General features: G+C 62.4%; 1 protein-coding gene across 2 annotated transcripts in view; it reads right to left on the minus strand.

Moving 5' to 3' along the window:
• Window positions 1-21,000, minus strand: part of INPP5A (inositol polyphosphate-5-phosphatase A) — a 166,431-nt gene that overhangs the window by 33,257 nt on the left and 112,174 nt on the right. For both annotated transcript variants that reach the window (XM_032882052.1, XM_032882053.1), the window contains exons 6-9: window positions 19,631-19,734; window positions 13,567-13,619; window positions 11,807-11,926; window positions 1,267-1,351 (exon numbers count right to left, since the gene is read on the minus strand). In XM_032882052.1, coding sequence (XP_032737943.1) covers window positions 1,267-1,351; window positions 11,807-11,926; window positions 13,567-13,619; window positions 19,631-19,734 — 362 coding nt within the window. The remainder of the gene's footprint in view (window positions 1-1,266; window positions 1,352-11,806; window positions 11,927-13,566; window positions 13,620-19,630; window positions 19,735-21,000) is intronic.

Genomic DNA, 21,000 nt, shown 5'->3' on the forward strand with positions numbered 1-21,000 from the left:
GAGCGCCCGTCAGGAAGGACCCCTGCGTAGAGGGTCAGGATCTCACAAAAGCGTGGCTTTTCAACCCCCAGTGGCCTGAAATTAACGCAGGTGGCGGCCCTTGGGGAAGGACCCCAGGGCCCTAACAGCGTCAGACACGGGGGCACGTTTCCACAAGACAGACGAGCTCCTGGGCTCGCTGATGGGCCTGGGCCCTGACGGACTCACTCTCCACCCTCCACATGGGGAGGGGAAAACGAGCAGCTCTGTGTGCAGGACTTCAGAGTCCTGGTGGGACTCACTGGCCCGTCCTGGCGGACAGCCCCACACCACAGCACCGGTACCCCCCGTCCCCCGGCCTGCAGCACCTGCAGTGTGCCCAGGCGCACCCGCCTACCGCCTGTGAGCCCACCCAGTGGGGCGCCATCGGATCAGCTGCATCACGAGACAATTCCCACGATCCCTCATCTCTGTCGCCCACGGGGAGCTGTAACGACGGACAGCCCGCCCCCCAACTTCCAGGAGCAACTTCTGCGGAGACGGATGATGGACGCTCAGTGGGGTCTGTGCCCCGGGATCCTGACCGGAAGGCGATCGCTTGAACAGCCCCCGTGTCTCCACCAGGGGTGCGCTGTGCACCTGCTGTGGGCGGCCGGCCTCCCCGTCCAGGCCTGCTGGTGGGGTCTGGGCAGACTCCCCTTGACTGCCGCTGGCCCTGGGGCTGTGGTCCCTGCTGCACGGCATACGGTGGACCCTCAGCCCTCAGCCAGAGCCCCGGGCCCCCCTCCCTGGCTGCAGAGGTGATGCTCTAGGTCCCACGGCTGGGACAGGGCAGGGCCGAGGCCTCCTGTCTGCACCTGTTCTTAGTGGAGCGTCCCGCCGGGGGCCCGTGGGCGCACCCAGGAGACACATGGCCTCCAAGCCCCAGGAACTGGGTGACGTCCGCGAATCTTTCGGTGAAAGGCTGGTTTCCCGCACTCTCAGCGAGGAAGCGGAGGGAGCAGCCCCTCCGGCCGTGTCTCCCCACCGGCCTGTCTGCTTTTCGACAGTGGACAACAGAACCGTCACAGCAGGACATGACGGCACGTCATTGGCAATGACCACCTGAGCACTGCGGAGGTCAGCAGGACTCTGTCCCTTTCTAGTTCCAGTAACGGCCCCTTTCAGCTCTAAAACCTCCTTATGAGGAGTATTTCCCGTAAATACCAGCAGTGAGAACGGCAGGGCTGATCCTGCCTGTGAGGGCCCTGACTATGGGCTCCCGACGAGGCTGGGGCAGGTGCCTACCTCCACCACGGACTTGGAGTCCAGCCGGAAGTTGAAATCGCCAAACACAAAGTAGGACACTTTCTCGAATCGCTGGTCGATGATTCTGGGAGGAGAAGGAGACAACATTACCGTCCCACCAGGCAATCAGCCTCCCTTCTGCCACACGGCCCGTGCACGCGCCTTCCACGCGCTCCCGAGCAGCAGTGACCACGACACACGCCCACCAGACACACGTGGCCCTCTCCACACGGACACGCATGAGCCACCACTGTGTCCTGCCCAGTGGGCCCGCGCAGCGTGGAAACTGCATCTGGTGGGAAGTGTGGTCTGCGTGCGGGAAGAATGAGGGCCGGGCTCAGGGCTCTTGGGGGTCGCCGGGCGGGGACGCAAGGGCAGGACTGCTGGCCGGGCCCTTGGCCTGGCGCTTCCACGACCCCTCCCAGCAGGACGGACGCCTGCGCTGGCTCTGACGCGTTCAGGTATCGGCCCGTTCCCACATTTCCGAGGCACAAAAGCACCGTGAGGTGCGAGGTAAGGGAGGCGCCGGCTGCGTGGGAACATCTTTTCCACCTTTTTTCAATCGACCACGGTCCCTTCCCTACTCTTGCACTGACACTGGCACACACGAAGTGCGCCAGCCGGTAGCCTCCTCCCAGTCACCTCTCTGCTCACGGCGAGGCACGAGGACGGCTCCCTCCACGCGCCCCAGCGTTACCCAGCGCGAGTAATGACCGCTGTTCGCTTCTGGCCGCAAAGCCGAGCGCCGGTTCCTTCCACCGGACGGCAGAACGCGAAAGAGACGGCTGCGGAGCAGAGCACGTGCTCGGTGCAGGACGACGGTCAGGGGGCACGGCTCCGCTCTCGCACCTGCTCGGACAGAGCTGTGGGGCTGCAGGGGCACAGGGCGGAGGGCACATCCCCAGATGGACTAAAACCCAATGTCATCAGGCCGGCAAAGGCCGGGGGCAAGGTCTTAACCAGATTGACTTGGAAACCTTCACTGGTTACCAAGAAACCTGATGCATCTCCAGTCCCCCTGGTAATGCCTCTCTGCGCTGGCGGGGCCTAGCATGATGCTTGGGCACCGTGTCCCCTGCCTCGCCTCCCTGGGCGTGGGCACCATGTCCCCTGCCTCGACCCCTGGATGCCGGCGCTGCTTACCACTGCTTTGGCCTCCTCTGTTCATTAGCTTGACAGACAGGAAGACGGACAGAGCACATGACCCCCTGCCCAGCTCCGTGATGCTCTCCTGGGTCACAAGAAAGGTCTCCGTAGGCCGTGACTGCTCATTCCTGGCTGTGAGTGGTGGGGGGCACCGGGGGCATGCGGGGTCCTGGTGTCGGGAAGCTCACCAATGCCTCATGGCACTTGTCGACACTGTCCCCCCGTCCTGGCCGGGGGAGCAAGCTGCACTTCCGCCCCCACCACCCCCACGCACTCCCCACACGGGGCCGCCCGATTGCTCCGGACGTGTTGAACCTGCATTTTCTGTCCTAACTCGCTTCCATCCGGTTCTTCTTTTCCGTTCTCGCCGCTTTCCTGATGAGCTCCAGAGCGGCCCTCGGAGCCGTGAGAACCCGCTCTCTGGGTCCGTGGCTGGCGTCTGGGCCGTCCGTGGGCCTCCCGCCGTCACTGAGCTCTGCCTCGCACGAGCGAGCCCCTGGCCGGGCATCCTCCCCGGAAGGCCCGCCCAGCTCCTCCCGCCTTCACGGCAGAGCCCCGTCGGCCTCCCACCCGTCCGGAATCGCGGTGACGCTGGGAATCTCCGTGTATCGATTTTCCCGGTGGCCGGCTGAGCGCTCCGTGTGTTCCACGCTCCATCCTCTTCCCAGTTGGGTCACGGAGCACAAAACCCCCCAAATCACTTGGCCTCTTGAGGCCCTGCACTCCTCCCCCGCAGACCGTCACCGACCCTGCAGGCTGGCAGGCGGCGTGACTTTCCACGGGGACGCCTGTCCTGAGGACGATTCCTTCAAGGACATCTCGGCTGTTTTCACATTTCTCTCCTACCTTAATCACTGTATCATCTAGATACAGTCCACAAATATCCTCTTTTTCTTTTTAATTGGAAAAACTTTCAACTCATACCTGCATTTGAAAAGGAAAGGCGTGTTTAACACACCACTGGTGAGTGCAAACAGCAGATTCCTTCATTTGTTATAAACTGCTATGGAGGAAACACTGTTCAGAAATATAGGGGCGTCTGGGTGGCTCAGTGGGTTAAGCCTCTGCCTTCAGCTCAGGGCATGATCCCGGGGTCCTGGGATCGAGCCCCACATCGGGCTCCCTGCTCGGTGGGGAGCCTGCTTCCCCCTCTCACTCCCCCTGCTTGTATTCCCTCTCTCGCTGTGTCTCTGTCAAATAAATAAATAAAATCTTAAAAAAAAAAAAAAGAAATAAACAAATACAAGTGTCAGGAGTGCTGGTGGGGCGCCTGCTGCCCCAGCCCAGGGTCCGCCCCTACGCCGGTCCCACGTGGGCTCCGTCCCTGGGCAGGAAGCCCCCCCCCCATCCCATCCTGAAGGGACGGAAGCTGCTTCTGCCATTAAACAGCTTCAGAAGAAAAAACTCTTTAGAGAACAAGTAGAGGCACCTGGAAAGGTCTCTGAGCGTCAGTCACATCAGGACACTTGAGCACGGGCCTCCCGGTCCCCGGCCTCATGGGCACAGGGTGCAGGTCGGGTGCACAGATGCCCCAGCAGCATGGGAGGCGGCCTCAGCCCTGAGAACGCGGGCCCTTCACACGGTCCTGGTGCTGCCACGAGCAGGCCCTCCGGGGCCAGGTCACAGGGACAGAATACAACTGTTGGGGTTTAATCACGACTTTTAAGAACCCAAACCAGCACCATTCACAGCTTTTCACAGGGACTGGTTTCTGTTTTCTGAGGTCACACCTGTTGCCCCCCAGGGCACCTGTCCCCAGGGGCTCCCAGAGGAGGCACAGGGTCACCTCAGCAAACAGCTGCTCCCATGATCCGGCCTGCCCTGCCCCGTCTCAGGACGCCGCCGCTCCCTCCACGCTGCTCCCCTCCCCCACAGCCCACTCCCAGCCGGGCTTCCTGACCTGGCCAGGGTGGCTCCTGAGCATCCTTCTGCCAAGGTCTGGACACACAAAGGCCAGGTGGGTGCCGTCCGGGCTGAGGGGTCTCTGAGGTCGGGACTGCTGTGCCGGGGACGGTTTCCTAATGCTCATCCGCTGCTGACCCCCGGAGCTGGCTGGTCGCTGGGAGCGGGCGAGGACGTGGTGAGCAGAAGGTCAGCACGGCGCCTGGACCCCCGGGGGCTGCGCGCCCCAGCCTCCCCACCAGCGTCCACGGCCTCGGGTCTCGCAGACGCATTTCTCTTTCCTTTCTTTTTTTGATTTTTATTTTTTTGAGAAAAACTAAACCAAAGCACATTCCGGCTGGCTCCTGCTCCCTCTGCGTGTCGGAGAATCTGCGTTTCTGATGATCCGTCAGCTTCCGTCCACCAAGAAGCACGGAGCGGTGGCAGTCCTGGGGGCGGCTCACGGGTCGGACTCCTGACCCCGCTCTCTGCACACGTGCTCCTCCTGGGACGGGGAGCACAGAGCTTGAGACGAGGTGTGACTGCGGAAACGTGACGCGGGAGACTCGGGTGTGCTGCGTACGTGGTGTACGTGCATGTCCCGCGTGTGTAAGTGTTGCACACGTGTGGGCGTGTGTACATACGTCACGCATGTGCAGAGTCTGTTTCTTACCAAGGATTCTTCCTCTGTCAACTCCTGTGTGCTGAGCCCACACCGTCTCGTAAAATCTCCGCCTTAAGAAATGCCATCTGTCCCGTGCGATTTGCGGGACGTCCCCGTCAAGCCCTGGGCTGGAACAAGGCAAGCACCTCATATTTTCTGGGATCAATGAATATTCAGAAGGTGTGTGAAGCCACTGGAGTCACCGGGCCGTTTCGGGTCTCCGGACACGTGGGGGCCGTGGTGGGAGTGGCAACTGCCCACAGAGGGACGACAGAAACCACAGAGGTCAGGTCCAAGCCTGGGGTTCCAGCGAGCGGGAGACAGCACCAGCGAGAGGGTGTTTGCGCGACCACAGAGAGCCCGGGCTCCTGCGCACACTGGCCATGGGCCGCCCATGTCCTCACGGGTCCCGGCCTGACGGGTCGGACGGTAGCAGAGGGACGCAGGCAGTGGCGCTGTGGGAACGGACCACGGAAGCAAACAACTATTGGCTCATCAGACGGTATCGGGCTGAAGAGACTCGACAAGGCTCCAGCGCGTCCAGCGGGAGAAGCGCTCGCTGCCGCAGGTTCTCCTGGACGGCGGGTCCTTCTTGCCTGCGCGGCGCTCGGGATGCCCACGGCTGCGGCTGCCCTGCCCCCGAGGGAGCCACGTCCACTACAGGGGAATCGGTCAGCAGGGCCGGATTCTTGTAACTCTATCATTAAAAATCTAAATTTTATCACACTTCCATGCCCTGCTCCTCTTGATGTAATGGCCTGTGCTCATTAATAACGAGCACCGTCCGCAGCGTTGGCGAGACGGAGGGCTGTCACGGCCGAGGCAATCACCTGAGTGCCGGGCCCGCGGCCCTCACGGCACTCACTGCTAATTTCAGTATAGTGCCATTTGGACCAAGAGAAAAAAGTTGTTTTAAAATTAATTACCTTGTCAGACGCCATTATGATTAAAAAGTAGACCCACATCAATATCCTGTGCCTAATTCAAAAAGAGAATTACAAGAAAAGCCATAAAAATCCATTTTTTAGGCCTTGAAAATGGAGTCTCATTCTGTTTTGACAGGCGATTTCATCATGGGACGAGGCAGGCTGACACGCGTCGGGAGGGCCGCGCACTCGTGTCTCCAGGACGAGGTGTTCGCTGGGCGGAGTCGGACACTCCGGCGTTCCTGGCTGGTGGCTTTGGCCTTGGCCACCGCAGCACGGACAGCACCAGGAGCACACAGGCTGCTCGTCGCCCCCGAGAACCTGGTGTGGCTCGGAAAGCAAGCGGGGCGCGGGCGGGACAGTCACCGGGGGCGACAGCTGCCAGCACCAGGGAGCCGGGGAGGACTGTTCATGTGTGATGCGCCTGAGGCGGGGACAGGGAAGGGATCTCGGGAAAGCATGAAGGGAACAATGTGTTCGCAGGGCCCGGGTCAGCGTGGGGGCAGGCACAGATACCTGACTGTCCCTCTGGTGTCAGGCGACATCCCCACCAGCCACCTGAGGGGCCTGAGAGATGGCCCGCTGACCGGCCAGCTGGGAGCGCTCAGTGCACAACACACTCCCCAGGGCCAGGCGTCTCACGGGCCTAGTGACAGAAGGTGTGACTCCTGAGGCGCCAAAGTTGGGGAGCGGTGTGGCTCGGCAGTGGGGCACGGAGGCAGGCCTGGCAGGCACCCCTTGGGTGGTGGGACGTGTGTGCTGGGACCTTGGCGTGTCCCTCGCTTGAGGGCGCCTTGCTGTTGGTGCTGGGGGCAGGAAGCACACAAACCATCGGCCACAGGCATGGGGTCAGCTGGGGGGCCACGGCACAACCCAGCAGCACCGGGCTGGGCAGAGCTCTCGTCGTGGCGGCAGGAGTCTCCAAGTCCACTGTTTGCCCGACCCCCGCTGCAGACCACTGCCACGTTTCCAATAACCTGCATCTTGTCTTCGCAGCTGGAGGCCGTGAGGCCCTGCTGAGCCCCGAGTGTGTCCCTGTCCCCAGATTCTCAGGTCAAGGCCCCAACCCCCATGTGGCTGGCCACGGGCCCGACACACCACTGGGAGGGATGAAGGCGAGATGGGTCTGAAGGGTGGGGCGTGCTCAGGAGCAGAACCTCCGCATGGTCTTGGCCGCGTGCTTTCGGCCGTATGCGGACACAGCGGCCAGGCTGTGGCTTCTTAGCAGGACCCGGTGAGCTGGCACGCGGTCTTGCGCTGCGAGGAGCGAGCATGTGTTGTCTGAGCCGCAGGTCTGCGGCACTTTGCACCGTGAGGACACAAGACAGCTCGAGCCCGTGGGGGCAGTCCCCGCCCAGGCCTGTGTCCTTGTCATGCCCTGTGACGGGGCTGCTCACACTGGGATTTCCCAGTGACCAAGGCCCTGCTCCTGCCACCCACTGTCCTCCAGCAGAAGCATGCGGGGGGCAGGCCCAGGATGGCAGCTCCCAGGAGCCCCGGGCAGTGGGCTCCTGGCACCAGGCCCGGCCTCAGCCTGCAAACAACGGGAAGAGAGTGAACACGTGTTTTCTGCACTGAGAGCCACTCTGACGGCCCAGACGCCACGAGCTGCGCGGTCACAGAAGCTCCTCGAGTGTCAGGCAGAAGACATAAGAGTTAGGGTCCTGGAAAGCCGAGGGCACCTTTAAAACCTCCGCTACCAGCGAGCACGGGAAACATGTGGGACACACGCCACCCACGATCCCTGGACCAGCGTGAGCACGGACGTTGGCCAGGCCGAGGATGCTGGCGGGCTGCCCGCCCAGAGTGCAGAATGGCCAGACCACAGCTCGCCACGTCGTCCCGTCAGTAAACCAAAACAGCCACACGCCAACAAAGCAGTGGTCGGTGGTCAAGACGCGATGGGCCGGGCCAGATGCCGACACCGTGGACAGAGGCACTCGGCAGGGACGCTCAGGAACGCGCAGCAACGGGGCTTCCACGACATGCTCGCGCGAGTGACGGCGCGACCCTGCGAGCATGAGCACCACAGACAGAGGCCCGGTCACGGAGGCCACTCAGACGGGGGCGGCGGCAGACACAAGAGAGTCGGGAAAGGAGGGTGGGCTCGAGGACACCGTTTTATGTCCTAACAGAAGGACACACGAGATAAACACGGACACACGGCCATGACCAGCAGACCGCAGGGCACACAGTCTGGACGCTTTCTGGACGCTTTCTGGACGCTTGAACTTGTTTTCAGTGAAATAAAGTTTGTTTTACAGACATCGTCCATCGTGAGACATAAGGAATAATGAGCTCATGTTGTCGGGATGGCGACTGGACTTCACACGTCCTCACAGTGCGCTCCCACTGGGTGTCGGGAACACGCTGGCGGCCCAGAGCCTGCAGGCTGAGCAGGGGCGAGGACACGGGCCTGTGTGGCCCCCGAGTCCACGCCACACAAGACGCACATGACAGCGGTGCCCTCGGCCTCCGGGCTGGCGGACACCCCAGAGGACATGTGCACGTCCGGCAGCCCACGGGCACTTGGGACGGGAGCTCTGCGGCTGGCCACGCGGAGGGAGTGTCCCAAATGACCCAAGTCTTAGCGCGGTGCTCGCCTCTGCCTAGAGACGCAGCAGCTTTTCTTCTGCCGCTCAACAGCCCGGCGAGTTCTGGGAACTGCCTGTAGAGAAACGCTTAGGTTGGAGGGTCTTTGAGCAGCTGACAGCTGACTGATGGCCGCCCGGGAGGCCACAAAGGGGAGCGGTGCGGCGGCCGCATCACATCGCCTCTCCCTGGGAAACTAATTGCTCCCAATTGTTCCGAGCAACATTATTTTTCTGGCAATCATTTCCTTTCAATGCCCAAAATGAGCATGAAACAGCTCTTTTGCCCGGACATAAAAGTTAAATGTCCCAATGTTGATCAAATTAACTTGAGCGCCAGGACAATAGACTGTATTTCTGAGAAAATAATGGGGGACAACGGGGCGCTTCATGCCAAGATTTCACAGTTGTAACGTAAAATGTTTTGTTGGACTAAGCCAGGCCACGTTTCAAAGGGGGCACAGAAGAGCCCTGTCACTTGTGCAAAAAAATCTCATTTCACGGCCAAAAGCCTGGGGAGCCGTCAGGAAGCTGTGGCGCTGGCGGCTCAGGAGGGACGGTGCTCCAAGCTCCCTGCCCCGTTTCAGCCACAGAACGCGCCCTGAGCGCTCCACCGTGCTTAGCCGTCGGCACTGGGGGCACGCGCGCCCGCGGGAGGATGGGTCACCAGGTGCACCCAGGGCCCTGGTGCAACCCGCCTCCCAGGCTGACGCTCTTCGTTAATCACGCACGGAAAGCAAAACGTTCATGAACTGCACGAGAAACATTAAAATTATTATTTGTATAAAACCCAGAGAGCCTGCGGCCTGTGCTTTCTTAATGCTGACATCTCAGCCAGGAGTCCTGTCGGGTGAGCCCGGCCGGGGTCAGCATCAGCACCGCGGCCACATCCTCCGCAAGGCGCCCCGTGGCACTCACAGTCGGCACTGCCAGGGGGGCAGATGCTTCCCGGGAGTCTCTACGCTGCAGACAAACGCTTTTTCTCTTAGGTTTCCGTACACCGTGTGCTCATTTTGGAACAACCTTAGATTTACAAAAACGTTGTCCCCACGGCGCTCGGTGCCTCCGGGCTCTCACACAGGCCTCCATCCGCGGCACGGGGGGACGGGTATGCCGGGCCACTGTGCCACGTCGGGCCGGGTCTGACGCCACGGGGAGATAAAGCCAGAACCAGGCAGGCTCCCCTCGCAGAAGCCTCCTTGCTGTCTCCCCGCGTCCCCCCAGAGCACGGCGGACAATGCTCCCTTAGGTTCCCAACGCCGTGAATGGGGCACTGTTGGTGGCAGCGTCCATTCAAAGGCCAGCGTGGCATTGTCCTCCCGATCGGCGAAGCAGAATGCAGTCTGCTGGTGGCTGCCAAAAGGTTAGGCGCCCCGATGAAAGGATGGCCCGTCACTCAGCGCCCGTACAGAGCTGCCCTTTGTGCGGGGCGGCCCGGCCCTGCTCCGTGGAGGTCCGGATCTGCAGCGGGCTGAGCTCCGCACAGAAGTGATTCATGGGAACGCACAGTTGCAAAAAAGGGCCCCGAAACCCAACGGCTGCTTTCCCGGAGGCCACGAAGAGCAGCAGTGCGGGCCGACCCCACTGACAGCCTGGCTGCAGTCACCCAGACCAGACCGTTCAGGGGTCCATCCTGACCCTCAGACTCTGCGGGAGGTGCCGGCGGGCAGGCGCACAGAGTCCAGCCGGCCGGAAGGCCCACACAGGGTCCCGGCGCCCACCCACAGCACCCATCAGAGCAGCTCGGGCTGGGGAGCCGGCCCATGGTTCTCCCGAGGTGCGCCCTCCCCTGAGGGCCGCTCCCTCGCACATCCCTGCCTTCCTGGCCCCTCCAGGAGATGGCTGGCCAGGGCCCACCCAGGTGTCCTGACCGGCCCGGGCAGTGCCGGTGTTACCCCAGCACAGACGTGGGGCTGCGGAGCCCTGCATGTTGGGGGCCCTCCAGAGCGGGTGTGGGTGAGAACAGGATGGGGGGAGCTCCATGTGGGCGGCCATGGGTCGGCCTGCTGCAAAGTAGCGCCGGGACTCAGCTGCCCATGCCCAGGCTTCAGGCTGGCTCAGGCCACCAGGCCCCCGCAGTATCCTAGGCGTCCAACCCACCTCTGAGCCCAGCTGAGCCTGGGCCCGGGGGGCCAACACATAGCCTGTTCTGGGCTGACGGCCAAGGCCCTCCATGCGGGAGCAGCAGCAGAAGCAAACAGACCTGTGTCTCACATGCGGTTCCTCCGTGTGGACCTGGCAGGGGCAGCAGGAGCCAGGGTCCCCAGATGTGACCCGACAGCCACCGTCCCACACGTGATGGCATGAGGCTGAGAGCCAGCTCCCTGTCCAGAGCACGTCCCTGCTGAGTCCCGCGAGCAACCCAGGAGGGCCATGCGTGTGTGGGGGGTGGGCGGACGAGGCTCCACGCAGGCCGGGGCCAGGGCGGTGCTGGGTGCAGGTGGGAGGGCTCAGCGGTCAGAGTCTAAGTTCTTGGCACGTGTCCGCGGACGCCCAGCTCCGCGCCCTGGGATGGAGCAGAGGTGGGGTGGGGCAGGGCCCCCAGGGAAATCTGAGATTGCCTGAGCAGAAACGGGGACAGCTCTCCCAAGGCCAAGTGGGTCGCTGACACCCCTTGGGGCATGGAAGCTGGCAGGGGAAGGGCTGACCTGAGGACTAGGCAGAACCAGACGGCCCCACGGACTCGGGCCCCATGGACCTGGGCCCCAAGGACCCGGGCTGCGAGGCTGAGCCTCAGCAAGCCAAGAGTGACGCAGGCCCACGACCAAATGACCCCCACTGCTGGTTCATGGAGCAAGGGGCTGTTCTCCCTTCCCAGGTGCTCACCAGTCCTGACCGCCAGCACGGTCACAGTGAGACCACAGACACACAGCATGGGCACGTGTGGGCAGCAGGCCGGCCACGTAGGGTCCAGCCCAGCGGGAGCTCAAGGAATGGACAGAATGAAGACAGGCCCGTCGGAGCCAGGGCAGGTGGGCCGCGAGGCCTCCAGGCCCGCAAACCCGGGACCGAGCCCAGCGGCGCCATGGAAAGGCCCGCCTGCGGTCGGTAGAACGTGCAGCAGTGTCCCCGCGCCCTCGGCCAAAGCGTGGGTGCTCCAGTGGACGTCTCTGTACGCTTGCCTCGCTCTCCGGGAGGCAGGCCCCCCACCTTCAGGTCTGTCTGGCCAAGCCTGCACAGGCCTTGGGACTGGGGCTGGGATTTGGGGCAACATCCGTAGGTTTCATATTTCAGCCAACAGGAAACAACCAACGTGGGCAGCAAGGGCCTTGAGAGGGCGCGAGCTGCCATCCTCAGAGGAGGTGGGGCGGGAGGGGCGGTGCGGCACCTACCTGTCGAGCACGTAGCCCAGGGCCTTGTGCCGGATCCCCGAGTACACTGAGGGGCTCGTCTCCCAGGCAACCAGATTGGAAGCATCATGAAAAAGATGGATGTTGACCAAGTCAAAGGCACTGCAGGGACAGAAGGACACATGGTGACAGAGGGCTGGTGCCACGGGGCACCCGATGTGGCCCAGCTCCCCAGGGCGTCGTGGGGCCCAGGCCCAAGGGTCACAGCAGGCAGCACCCCCTGCACCCAGCCCTGTCCTCCTCGGCCGCTTCATGCCCCCCAGAGCACATCCCCTGCCTAGTCAGAGCAGGGCACACGTGACCTCACAGTCTTTAAATATGTCCGGCCAACAGGGAAGGGGCTATTTCAACTCTCCTCCACCAGGAGGGAGCAGGAAGGATGAGAACAGGAGGGCAGAGGGAAGCAGGAGGGAGGGAGGAGGGAAGAAAGACGGGAGCAGGAGGAGGAGAAACGAGGGGATGTGAGGGGGAGAAAAAGAAGGAGGGAGGAGGGAAGAGGAGGAGGCAGCAGAGACCGGGGCCTAGACCCCAGGCGCGGGCAGCGGGCGGTGTGGCCAGTGCCTCACGGAGCTGTAGACCACTCCCCATGAGGCTGTGACCCCGGAGGAGGGACAGGACAAGGTTCCTTCTAGGTGAGAAGCCCCCGGGCCCACAGCGGCAAGAAGGCCCCAGGGAGACCCCGCAGCAGGCGGTCCCTGTGGTAGGGATACCCCGCGGCAGGGCGTCCCTGAGGCAGGGAGTCCCCGTGGCAGGGACACGCGCAGTGAGGCCAGATTCTGGCCGTCAGCCCTCCCACTGCATGGAGACCCCCGGGCATCACGGGAGACGTGTGGTCTCACAAGGAGGTCAGCGTGCCCACACGTACACCACGGTCGTCACAGTGCCCGGACTGCAAGGTCGAGGACCCCGTGAGACGCATGTGCCAAGCTCACAGCCATTTCCCGGGGCGGTGGGCGGCTGGGGGAGGCAAATCCTCTCGCTCACACGGGGACCCCAGGACGCCCTGCCGGTGCCCACACTGTGTCGCAGCGGCCAATGGGGCGTGAGCGAGGGCAAAGGGCACTTGCTGGACCATCACAGTCTACAGCTCCTCGTCCCCCCTCCCTGCCCCCTGCCCCAGGAAGAGCTGCCCAAGGGCCCCAGGGAGGGCACTGTGCCAACCACAGGGGTGGCTGAGGGCCTGCCTGGGATGGACACCTGGCAGGCACTCAGTGCCCCCACCCGTCTGGACGTGCCCTCAGCTGACGGAAGGCCTCCAACAGCTGCTTATGGGACACACGTGGCTCTAGGACCTTAAGACCCATGGTCCCAGGGGGCTCACATGAGGAGACCAGGTATGGGGTTTCCGAAGATTCTACTGGGGCAGGAGACATGCGGCCGCTGCGGACAGAGAGCAGCCACGGGCAGGCCAGGCCCGAAGGTCGGCTTGGGAGGTCTGCCTGCCCTGTGCTCTGTGCCCATGGCCGCTGACCGTGGCCTGTAGAGGGCTGCCCGGGCGGCACCTGGACACTGGTGCCCACGGGAGGAAGCTCTAAGGCCTGTGTTGGGCCTGCACCGGGACCCCGGACTCGGGGACCAGGCAATGGCACTGTGTCACACAGAGTATCCGGAAGCAATGCCGGCAGGAGAGCGGCGGGCAGCCTGTGACGGGACGTGCAGCCACACCACGGGTGCAGCACACAAAGCCGGGGAAAGCATCCCGAAGGTTCTGAAGGAGGCAACAGTCACCACGACAAACGTACCAGTCTGCGACACACCACCGTGTCCGAATGAAGCCTTTTCTGGACCACTTGCACTGAAAAACAAACAGGTTGCACAAATAAGCCAGCTGAAAAGAGGAAGGGGACGGACACAAGTCACAAGCCGGCGGCGGGGGGGGGGGCACCCAAGATGCTTCTCAGTCAGGAAAAGCAATGTCCATCCTTCCACTGAAGGCTTCTGCTCAGCACCGGAGGGCAAGCGTCCCGCACGAGGCTCGCCACAGAGCCTCACGTTCCACGCCCGGGAGGGCAGGTTTGGAACCACCGGCCAGCGCGATCTTCTCGGTGAGGGCGGCCTGGCTGAGCAGAGGACGGCCTGCACGTGCCCACCGCCTGTGCTGACATGGCCCTCATCCGGCGCGGGTGACCGTCTTGTGCACCGTGCTCACGCCGGCAGGGAGGTGGGTGTGGCGCTGTGACCTGCTGCCCCACACGGGAGCCACGGCCAGCGGGACCATCAAGCGCGGCACACGGTCTGTGCTGTCTGGATTCATTCCATTTCAACAGCCACGCCGGACAGGGCAGCTCACAGCCCAGGCCGTGAGAGTGGGGCTCCAGCTCCCATGCCCTGTGAGCCCCAGGAGGCACTGAGGAGATTCCCCTGAACCCCCAGTTTGCCAACACTTTGGAAAGCTAGATGGAAATGTGCAGTCTCCCTGAACCCCAGGGGCCTGTCCCTCTGCTGTGTGGGCAGGAGCAGCTGGGGGGGGGGTGGAAGAGGGGGGGAGGAGGGCAGGAGGACGGGAGGAGGAGGAGGATGGAAGGGAGAGGAGAAGGAGGACAGGAGGGGGAGGATGGGAGGGGGAGGGCAGGAGGATGGCCGTGGTGACGCATGTGACCTCGGGGGCCTGAGCTCATGGTCCCTGTGGTAACCGCGTACACCCGCGGCAGAACACTGGCGGAAAGCGCTCCCCGTGTGAGTCCAGAATCAGAGGCTCTAGACACCTCAGTGACGAGGTGTCTTTATTTAATCGAATAATTCAGCAGCGGAAACCCCCTGCTTGACCCCACATTCCCTTCAGTCACTGTCCTGTTTCCTCCCTTGGGACCAGCTTCACAAGGTGCCCAGCTTGGTTCCTATGGTGATGCCCTGCTTGGGGGGGTGCTGTCTTCAAGGTCACCATGACCTCCAGGTGTAAATCCCGAAGCTCTGCAGTCTCCCACGGCTAAGCGTCCACTGCATGCCCCCCAGCCCCCGCCAAGCTCACCAGGCTGAGCCCGACAGCCCTTCCTGGCTCTGGCCTGGGCTCTCCCTCCTCTCTCGCACAATCACGGATGCTCTGCTGGCACGCACGCTCCATGACGCTGTGGTCCTTGCTCTCCCAACGCACCCATAGGACCTGGTGTGGGTGTGGGAGGAGAAGACAGGGTGCCCCACCTGCTTCCACACGAGCAGCGTGGCCGTGGCCGGGACACGTGAGACCCCACGCCCCAGCCCGGTGCCGAGCTGTGCCGCTGAGCCCCCAAGCGGGACCTGACCTGACCACCATGGGTCTTGCCCATTAAAACTGGAAGGCATTTGTGAGTTTGATGTAATGAACCAAAAATTAATGATTCTCAATTGTCAATTCTCTGTTAACTAAGGTCTCCGTACGCGTACCCCACGTGTGTACCTTCAATAGACTCCACGTGTATTATCTTTTTTAGATGTTTAAATTACCCACGATAAGGGAACGTTGTTTAACATTATTAGAATATGCACATAAAACACAAGACGTGTTGCTTTTTTTAATGTAATAAAGATTTGTAATAGCTGTTAAGTTTAGAATTCTAACTAGATTTAAGGTTTTTAATTACATTGCAAATAAATCTCAAAATAGTTTGACAGTATAACATTAATACGCCCAAATATTTTAACTAAGAGTTTGTAGAAAAGACTTCACTTTGAGGTAAGTTCATCATCGCAATCACAAATGCGTTCAGGCTGCATTTCTGAGTGATTTCCCCGGACGAAGACGTGGGGCTACTACCCATGCCTGTCACGTTCTGACCTGTTGGTGCCTGGGCTCCACGGGCAATCTCATGTCCTTGGGCGTCGCTGGGCTGCACCAGGAGCCCTTCCAGAAACCGCCTTCCTCTCCCATGGTGGGCCCCCTGCCCCTCCTCCTAAGGGCCGCAGGTGGTCACGACAAGCACCACGACGGTCACTATGACGATCACCGCTAACCGACGGAGCAGAGCCAGAGCTGAACACGGTCACCCGCCCGACGCTGCCGGCTCCTTGCAGGGAGAACCAGAACTGGGATCCCCTCAGCCCCCTGCCGGGACATCCCTTCCCTACTGTGGCTGAGCCCTGAACCAGGGACGCTCGCCTGGGCCACGCAGGGGCAGGGCGCGGCCGGAACACACCCCGTCATCAGAGGGTACAAGTGCCTGCCTGGGAAGGCTTCCCTGCACAACGTCCTACGGAAACGCACACACGCACGCACACGGCTGTCCTGCACCCGCGAGGACCTGCACCGGGGAAACCAGTGCCTCCGTCACAGGCTGGGGGTTCCCTCAAAAGCAGACTGATGTGTTTCATTCCAATCACGTGCAGAAACTTTCTGGGCACCAGGCACCTGCCGAAACTCCTGGCGGGCGACCACGCACGGGCAGCAAGGGCCGGGTGCCCACTCTGCTTGCTGAGAGGCTGTCGCCACGGAATGAAACCATGTCACGCCAGGCGGGGGGGGCGGGCTGTGCCACATCACTCACCTTGCAGTATGAAGTCCCCACTCAGACCCTGTTAATAGGATTCCTTTAGCCAGCAGATGGATGGTGAGTGCAGGACGGTTCATCCACTAAAGGACGGCATAAATCAGCGTGGAGAAAAGGGAGGCTGTGGGGAGGTTATCAGCACGCAGCCTTGCCGGTGAAAGCCCCGCTTTGGAGCATTAGTGAAATTAATCCATCTTTCATAAGAGCTCGGAGCAGTCCCTGTGATCTATGGTAACAACCCATTTCTCACTACGGGCGAGAGGGAACAAATGCCTCGGCCCTGATCGACTACACAAATCTGCTTTTTAAAAATGGTCTCACGTTATCCGGAGCGCTGCTCCCGGAGGCAGAATTTGAAATTCATGCCGAGCCAAACGCACCCACAAATCAGCACAGAAAGTTTTGTTAGTTTTGCGCGCAGCGGGCTGTCATGGCTTGGAGCCGCGTTTGCCGCCGTCGTGGTAATTACACTTAGGCTACCCTTACGCGAGGCTAATAGAAGAAGAGAAATCAGGCTCAGACAATTCTCTCCCCAAAACGTGCTCCAATAAAGCTAAAGGATTGGCTCAGAGGCTGGAGAGCAGGGCCGGCGCCGGGCAGGCTCAGGCCCTCCAGCCCCGCCCACGCGGCATCCCCATGGCACCCCCAGCCACAGCCTCAGGGAACGCACGGATCGCTGCACGCCAGAGAAGCGCGGGACGGCCATGACGCGCGAAGCCTCAGTATTTTTGTGAAAGAAGTTTCTCCTTCTGTGCACTGAGCCACGCTGGCTTCTGCCTCACCCACGTGTCGGCACACACCAGACGCAACTTCTCGTGCGGCGATATCCCGTCAAACCAAGGAAGGACGGCGACCCCAGGAGGCCGGGACCGCTGCTCTGGGGCTCACCGGAGTCCCAGCAACACGCTGCTCTCCAGTAGAGAGACTGGGGTCTGCCCACTAACACCCCACCTTTCCTTCCAGAAAATGTTCTCTTGCCTGTGCATGGGGCCATGGTCACCCGGGACCCCCCCACTTCCCTCACGGGAGAGAGGCGGCCGCTGGCTGTCAGCACGCCCCACGGAGCCACGAGCACCTCACGGACACAGACGCCCCTGGTGGCGTCTGCCCTCTGGAAGGTGTGCAGGACATGGGACAGCGCACCTGAAGCCTGAGACTACATCTGACCCACCTGCACGCCAGCCCCAAGCCTCCTCCCCCACAGGGCCTGGGCCAGCAGAGGGAAGAGTTGGGATCGGGGCCAGGCCACAGGGTCCCCCGTGTGCCACAGTCTAGGAAGCCGGTGTTTGCAGACACCAGGCCCAGAAAACAGCCTGAGGGCCAGGGAGCAGGGAGCCCCTCAGGAGGCCTGCTGTCCTGCAGGGACAGACAGAACTTTGGGGGCCGGGGGCTCCGCAGCGTCCGACTACGCTGTGGTGGCACCACCTGGCTCTCTCCTTCCTCTGGCGCCCAGAGGGACGTGGCACCGGCCATGCAGTCCTCTTCTCTGGTGGCATCACAGCTCACAGCTGACCTCGGGGGCCTCTAGGGACCTGGGCTCTGAGCACGAGGGGGCCCAGTGCTGGAAGGAAGAGGGACCTGGGAAGTGAGCCCCACATACAAGGAGTCACACATGGAGTGATCGGCGCGTGCCCTGCCCTCAGGGAGTGAGTGTGAGCCCTGCGGCAGATGCCACGCCCCCCCACTGCATGGAGATCGGCCTGGAGAAGCCACGTCCGGGTGCCTGTGAGCCCCCTGTGCTCGCAGAGGCTCTGCTCAGCTCTTCCGCGTAGAGGCTGGGAACCGAGGGCCGCTCACGCCCCAGCAAGAGCCGGTCCACAGCCTCCAGGCGGCTGGACGCCATCGACAGACGGCACTGCTGGGGGTGGCCTCAGACGCATCCCCACCTGTCCCCGGGTCATCACACCGGCGTCCCCCCCCCACCCCCGAGTCCTGCCTCTCCCAGGTGCACGGCCCCTTGTGTCTTACCCTTTGGGGGTACACCCCAGCCAGCCACCAGGCATAAGTGAGTGCCGTCCTGGGCCGGCCGGGCTCTGGGCTGAGGACGGAGGAGCCAGGCGGCCCCGAGTGTCAGTGCAGTCACTCGGGCTGCCGGAACAGAGTGGATGAGGCAGCTGAGAGGAGCCTGGGGGCTTCTCAGCCACTGTGCACCGTGCAACACCCCTGTAGCGAAGACGCTGGGTACCTGCCCCTAAACCGCCCTGAGCCAGTCAGAGCTGCTCTCCCCTGCTGCAGAGGCCCCCGCTCTCTCCAGCGCCGTCTCCACTAGGGCCCGTGGTCACTCTCAGTGGCCCCGCTCAGCTCTGACGCCAACTCTGTGACCCTCGCCGTCTGCAAGGGGACAGCAGCCCCAAAGAGATGGGCACGGAAGACTGCCAGGATTCACTCCACGGCTTCCAGAGCTTTCCAGCCACATCGCAATGTCAAGAGAAGAGGGAACCGTGGGGGCTGGGACAGCCAGGACAGAGGCCAGCCCCCGACACTGCGTCCTTGGCTCAGGGACGAGCGATGAGGGAGCTGTGTCCATCCTTCATGGCAGCGGCCGCAATTCCTTCACCCCGGACCATAAACACGTTAATACGGCCGTGGCCTTGCTGGAAGTCAGCTCCAAGTGTGGGTGGGCGTCTGCAGACGGTGGGCAGGCCTCGCGCGGACAGACCGGGCGGGGTAATCCTTCTTGCGCTGAGCCGACCTCCGCTGTGCCGGGGAGCCCACCGTCCCAATGCTTCAATCACAGACGCACGCGCCCCCGTGATGTCAGACGATGGATGGACAGGGAAGCAACTCCAGGTCAGCGCACGAATCACACAGGCTTAGCAGACCCCAGACGGAGGACACCTGAGTCTGAGATGACCTGTGCCGTGTGATGGCCGCGCCAAGTAACAACCCCCGCAAAAATGCACCAGACCCGATGGAAATAGATGAGCACGGCAGGTAACGGTGCCTGAGGCCTCACCCAGCCTTCCCGGGGGGGGGACACCCCTGCGCCCCAGCGGCCCGCACGCGGCGGCGTCCCTGGCCAGCTGCACCTGCTCCCTCTCCGGACCCCACAACCAGCTGATGGTGATTGTCCCACCTCGCACGGGGAGGGTTCCTTTGCCTGGAAATGATGGTCACAGAACGTGGTGATTCGTGCAAACGTGGTGGTTCGCCCCTCGGGAAGACCGCCACGCGGACCCACGCGGGCCCGAGAAGCCCCGGAAAGACGGCCTGCGGGAGCACGTCGCCAGCTGGGGGTGGGACCCTCCCCGGACCCACAAGGCCTCCGGCGCTCACGCTTCCTCACAGAGGCACGTGCTCTGAGGGCGAGCGGGCCGGGGGCCGGCGGCCGGCGGCCGGGACGCACCTCGGGAAAGTAGTCCTGTGGAAACTTCTCTTTCTCCAGCATGGGCGTGCTCTCCAGCGTGTCCGAGTAGATCTCTTTGCCCGTGACTTTTTTATACTTCTTGGCTGGAAAAGAGCAGAGGGGTGACATGAATGACCTCATGGCCGCATCCCACCCAACCCGTGCAGCCCCACAGGGAGTGCAGGGGGCACCCGGGGAGGGGAGGGTCCGCTGCCCCGGGGACGCCGGTGGCTCATAAATTCGCACTCCACGACCCGGAGCCCGACACGCCACTTCATTATCCTCTCAGACCTTCCAGCAGCAGATTTACAAGGGCTAATTGGCTTCCTCTGTTAAAACTGCGACTATATTTAGGACAGCTGCAGAATTACCCTTCGCTCACACCTTCATACGAATTTACTTAGTGACATCGATTTCCGCCTCACATGCAGCCGACATCACTCACGTCCGGGAGTTTTTCTTGAGGCGGAGGCGGAGGCAGAGGCAGGACGGTGTGGGGTGCTCCCTGGACTGCGTGCCCGGGCCGACACCCCCGTGGGCAGGGCATGGTCTAGTCCTCTCATACCCAGGCCAGGCCCCTTCTTTCCGCCGACGGGTCACCCCATGCCCACAGTGGAGTCTCACAAGGGGCCCCCACAAGATGCCACGCCGGGAGCATGGCAGCAGCGGGCCCAGATGGCTGCCCCTATGCCGGGAATATCTGGGACCAGGTGACGCTCCCGGCCATTAAGAGGCTGCTGGGGGACAAGGGATGAAGCGTGCTGTCCATTTCTGTGGGGTCACGCTCCCTGTCCCCTGGCAGCCCACACCGGCAGCTCTCAGAGCACACAGGCCCCACGGACCCACTCGTGGGAGCGGAGAGCGGGAATGACATCCGTGCGCAGCATCTGGGGACAAAGCTCTGGCCACTGCGTGTTTGGGGGGGAGAGTGAACCCCAGGTCAAAGCAAAACACTGGCAGGCAGGGACTCCAACGGTCAGCCGCACCAGCGTGGGACGGGATGAGACAGACGTTGGGTGAAGGAGGGAGCTCAGGACAGAGCAGGCACATGGAGCCGTCCCCAAACGCAGAGCTGCACACTCACTGGTCTTGTTACCAAACACGGGACGATCGCTGAGGTGACTGCTGTCTGTGATTCTGTCCCCTCACCAATCACCATGGCCTCTGGGGGCCCGTGGGGGGACACAGGACAAACCCCATTAGCCGGGAGGCTGGGGCCAGGGGGCAGGTGGGCACGGCTTGCGTCAATGATAAAGTGACCACCACGTGGCTGTGCTCCGGCTCCCGACACCCACCACCACCAGAAACGCCGCAGAAGCACGTCCAACGCGGGAGGCCCTTCCTGGAGCCGCCCATCCGTGTCCGTGCGT

This window comes from Lontra canadensis, unplaced genomic scaffold, assembly GCF_010015895.1.
Source record: "Lontra canadensis isolate GAN:19392208 unplaced genomic scaffold, GSC_riverotter_1.0 scaffold79, whole genome shotgun sequence".
NCBI lineage: Eukaryota > Metazoa > Chordata > Mammalia > Carnivora > Mustelidae > Lontra > Lontra canadensis.